Source organism: Cryptomeria japonica, chromosome 9 (assembly GCF_030272615.1).
Source record: "Cryptomeria japonica chromosome 9, Sugi_1.0, whole genome shotgun sequence".
NCBI classification, from domain to species: domain Eukaryota; kingdom Viridiplantae; phylum Streptophyta; class Pinopsida; order Cupressales; family Cupressaceae; genus Cryptomeria; species Cryptomeria japonica.
In genome coordinates this window covers 539,300,780-539,304,722 of record NC_081413.1, presented here as the reverse complement: position 1 = coordinate 539,304,722, position 3,943 = coordinate 539,300,780, and the positions used below count along the sequence as shown (strand labels likewise).

Sequence of the window (3,943 nt, the reverse complement as noted above, 5' to 3'; positions counted from 1 at the left end):
AAAAGAAGAATCTCTAAGATCGTTTGGGTAATTGTGACAACAAAAATTCTTATGTTTTGATAATTTAGAAGATTTTTTTCTTTCTAAAAGGAACAACGGATACTCTTTTAATTATGGAAACATTTTTCTCCTTTACAAGTTGGCATTCATGCTAGATAAGAAGTTCATAGACAATATCAAATTTAGGTTGATTTAGTTTGTCTATTAGCTATATAACATCTCTAATAAATTAATGTAAGTGAAATTAATACCACTTAACACAATAGTTTTTTTAAACGTTTTAAATCTAGAAATGTAACATGAAACAATCTTTCGTCATTTAATTTAGTATTCAAACTTGAATCAACAAATCAATTTTATTATCTCTTGAATGTTTATCATGTAATTTTATTTTTATTTTCAAGTTTTCCATGTTTTTAATATGATTCAATATGAACAATCACTTGACAAGAACTATAAAATTTAATCAAGATAAGTACTTTTGTATATTTTTAACAAACAAAACAAATTTATTAACATAGACAAAAAGATATATGATAAGATTGAACAATCTTTAAAATCATTGAAAATAATGTTATTTTTCAATACTCCATTCTTTATACTTTTTAATCCTTAACCTTCTAATATCTAAAAGAAAGTTGAGAATTGGACTATAAAATTGCACACTTTAATGTGTGTGCAACTGACCCTCTTCTAATTAACCACTTTTATAATAAATTCCCCAACTTATAGAAAATTCTCTATAATAAAACCTTTATGTCTGTCCGTACGTTTTACTCTCTATAGAACAACATTCCAAATTTTGTGGAGCATAATAGAATAATTTAGCAAAATAATTTTGTGTATGATTTCTTTGACTTATTTTATATTTTTCACTAAAATTTTGTAGCCACCATAGAAGCATCTTGAAGTAATAAGTTTTTATGAACTGATAATATAGTTCTTGCACATAAAACATAGGGCAGAGCACAAAACTCTGATAATCCATCTTGGAACAAACCAAGTTGTATTACTACTAAACCATAGAATTTTCAACTGCTAATTATTTATATTCAAACCTGTCTGCAGAAAATATAATAGATCTTCAGAGTTAATGAAAACTTCTTGCATTTATGTAGAGGTATTCTATTGCAAGATGGTATGATATATAGTTCGGAGGAGGTCTAATTAGAAGGAAGACTGAGTGGACGATCCAAGTGAAGCACAAGTGTCATGGCTGTAGTTTTGTTTGTCAACACACCCCTGTGCAGAGCAATTCTGTACTTACCTCTACTCACTTTCTGCAACATCACAAATGCAATCAATTATCAGTTTCCTTTAAATCCACAACTTACAATACAGTTAACTCAGAGAAATTGAAAAAAAACAACTAAGTCACACTCACCACAAGGGACTCGCCCAGATTGATAACAAGAGCACCAGGAAGAGGAGCAACAGAGATCCAACCCCCACTTTTTTTCTCAACTTGTAAGCCATCACACACATTATCTTGAACAAGAATAGTAATTGCACCATGGTCTGTGTGTGCATGAGTGCCCAGCACCTTATCTGGATGTGGGCATGGCGGATAATAATTCGCCCTGTAGAAAAGATTGTAGCCTGAAAATTCCTTGCCCAGACCCTCAGTTGGCATCCCCAAATCTTCAGATATTATACTAAGCAAATGCATCATAAGCTTGTTAGATTCCTTTCCAAGCTCTTCTATTGTTTCTCTGCAAATCATAACCAAGAGAGTAGGGTATCAAAGTGGAGCAACATACCAAGAGATTCAAAAAAATTGAGCTGTTTATAGATATTTGTTTATCAAGGTTTAGCTTAAATGATACACTTTAAATTTTGATTGGTGATTTATCTGAAATCATACTAATTTTTTCAATAGAATCTATTTATGAATAGAATTTCACATGATTGATTGCATTCATCTCCGCCTGCATCAATGCTTAGTGACTGCATCAACACACTATACATAATAGGGCCCCTATGCCATATCCATAGTTGACAGTAGACCTCCATCAGACGACTGACCATCTGCCCAACTAGATTGGACTATAGATAGGATGGATGGGAGGATATATTTGGTGGGAGGGATAAAGTGGTCCTGCATCAATGCTTAGTGACTGCATCAACACACTATAGATAATAGGGCCCATATGCCATATCCATAGTTGATAGTAGACCTCCATCAGACGACTGACCATATGCCCAACTAGATTGGACTATAGATAGGATGGATGGGAGGATATATTTGGTGGGGGATAAAGTGGTGGGTGAGAAGAAGCACCTAACAAATCAAAGCTTAAATATATGGTATTTAAGTCTGACTGTTGATAAATTACAATTAGAATTTCGACAACAAAAACTATCCATTGATATCTAAATACATATTATCATTTTTTTAACTGTAAAAATCTTAAAATCTTCAATACCATCATGAGTTGTTAGTTTGATCTTTTGGCTAACCTATAGTCTGTGGGCGTTGAGGGCCACAGATGCGGAGCTTTGAGTGAATGAGGAGCAAGGAAGGCATAGAGTGAATCCATCCAATCAGTATGCTGCCCTCTGAAGCCCTCTGTACGTCCATAACCAGCAATCTGATCTGTTTTCCCTTCATCTCGAGCCGATTTCATTTTTTCCTCAAATGGAAGCTCAAAGAAGCCTCTTGCTGCTTTCCTTGCATTCTCCACCACATCTAGAGGAATACCATGATTCACGACCTGCAATCAATCACACATGAATGTTAAACTAAGCAAATTCATAGCTAAAAATTTCTTGGGTAAACCCAACTGGTATAGATTATGTATATATCACCTGGAAGAATCCCCATTCCTGACAAGCAGCAGAAATTTTCTGGTTTATTTGCTCGGGATGCTCACTCATGTCAACTAAGGGCAGCTCCTCAAACACACCACGCTCAAACAAGGGCCTCTCTTTGCCTTGAAGAACAAGAAACTCCTGAGGCACTTGAGTGAGGTTCTGAACATAATGCTCTGCTATGCTCGCCATCTCAGAAAGTGTGTGAGACTTATGAACTCTAGGGGTTTATTTATACATGAAGAGTAGAGTCTGTATAAGGATGTTATTGGTTGACGTTTGAGTAGATACGTAAAAAAGATTCATGCTGAGTAATCTTCAAAACGATCTGAACCCATAAAGATAGAATAACTATTTATCACAGTTGCATTAGAATAAAATATAAAAATTTTATTAACTGTTTAACTGTTAAAAGTAAGATATTTAAATAAGATAATACATACAATGCACGAATTTTTCACTACAGTAGCCATGAAAGTGATATGTGCGCAAATGTCGCCGTGAAAAGAGGGTGCATGAATCCTACTACGTCCAGAAGATATATAAAACAAGATATATAAAACAAGGTGTACGAATACTACTTACGTCCAGAAGATATATAAAACAAGGTGCATGAATACTACTTACGCCCAGAAGATATATAAAACAAGGTGCATGAATACTACTTACGTCCAGAAGATATGTATAATATAAAAGTGGGGCCTGTTGAAGAATACTAGAACCTCATAAGTATTTTAAGGGAAACAGAGTTGGTGAGATATTAATTGAAATGACCACCTCTAGACCAAAAAGGGAGATACTTTGTTGAATGGTAGGAGGGTCATTTTCAAATGAGTGGGAAAATTATTTTTTTCTTAAAAAGAATGTATAAAATATATTTTTTAAATAAATTTACAAGTGTTATGAAGTGATTAGCATTTATTTTTTAGTTTGTTATTGTTATTTATTTATTTGTGAAATAATTTTATTTGTTTTTATGAACGATTATGTTTGTAGTGATTTTTAGTTTTATTATCGATGATGGATCAATATTTGAATGGTGAAGGGGACAAGGTGCATGAATACTACTTACGCCCAGAAGATATATAAAACAAGGTGCATGAATACTACTTACGCCCAAAAGATATATAAA

At 33.4% G+C, this 3,943-nt stretch overlaps 1 protein-coding gene across 1 annotated transcript; it reads right to left on the bottom strand.

The window, feature by feature from the left end:
* Positions 1–907: 907 nt before the first annotated feature.
* On the bottom strand, positions 908–3,026 carry LOC131038819 (flavonol synthase/flavanone 3-hydroxylase). Its single transcript, XM_057971377.2, has 4 exons — positions 2,809–3,026; positions 2,461–2,714; positions 1,385–1,712; positions 908–1,280 (listed from the first exon to the last, which is right to left on the bottom strand). Exons 1-4 carry the CDS (start codon positions 3,001–3,003, stop codon positions 1,164–1,166), a joined length of 894 nt encoding a protein of 297 aa, XP_057827360.1. The 5' UTR covers positions 3,004–3,026; the 3' UTR covers positions 908–1,163.
* Between the last annotated feature and the right edge of the window lie 917 nt (positions 3,027–3,943).

What these genes read in the sequence shown, in the direction of transcription:
- LOC131038819 (XM_057971377.2), bottom strand. Translation starts at nt 3,003, where the DNA reads ATGGCGAGCATAGCAGAGCATTATGTTCAGAACCTCACTCAAGTGCCT. An exon ending in AGGAATGGGGATTCTTCCAG is followed by an intron (nt 2,715 to 2,808) that starts GTGATATATACA and finishes GATTGATTGCAG; the next exon opens with GTCGTGAATCATGGTATTCC. An exon ending in TCAACGCCCACAGACTATAG is followed by an intron (nt 1,713 to 2,460) that starts GTTAGCCAAAAG and finishes TATGATTTGCAG; the next exon opens with AGAAACAATAGAAGAGCTTG.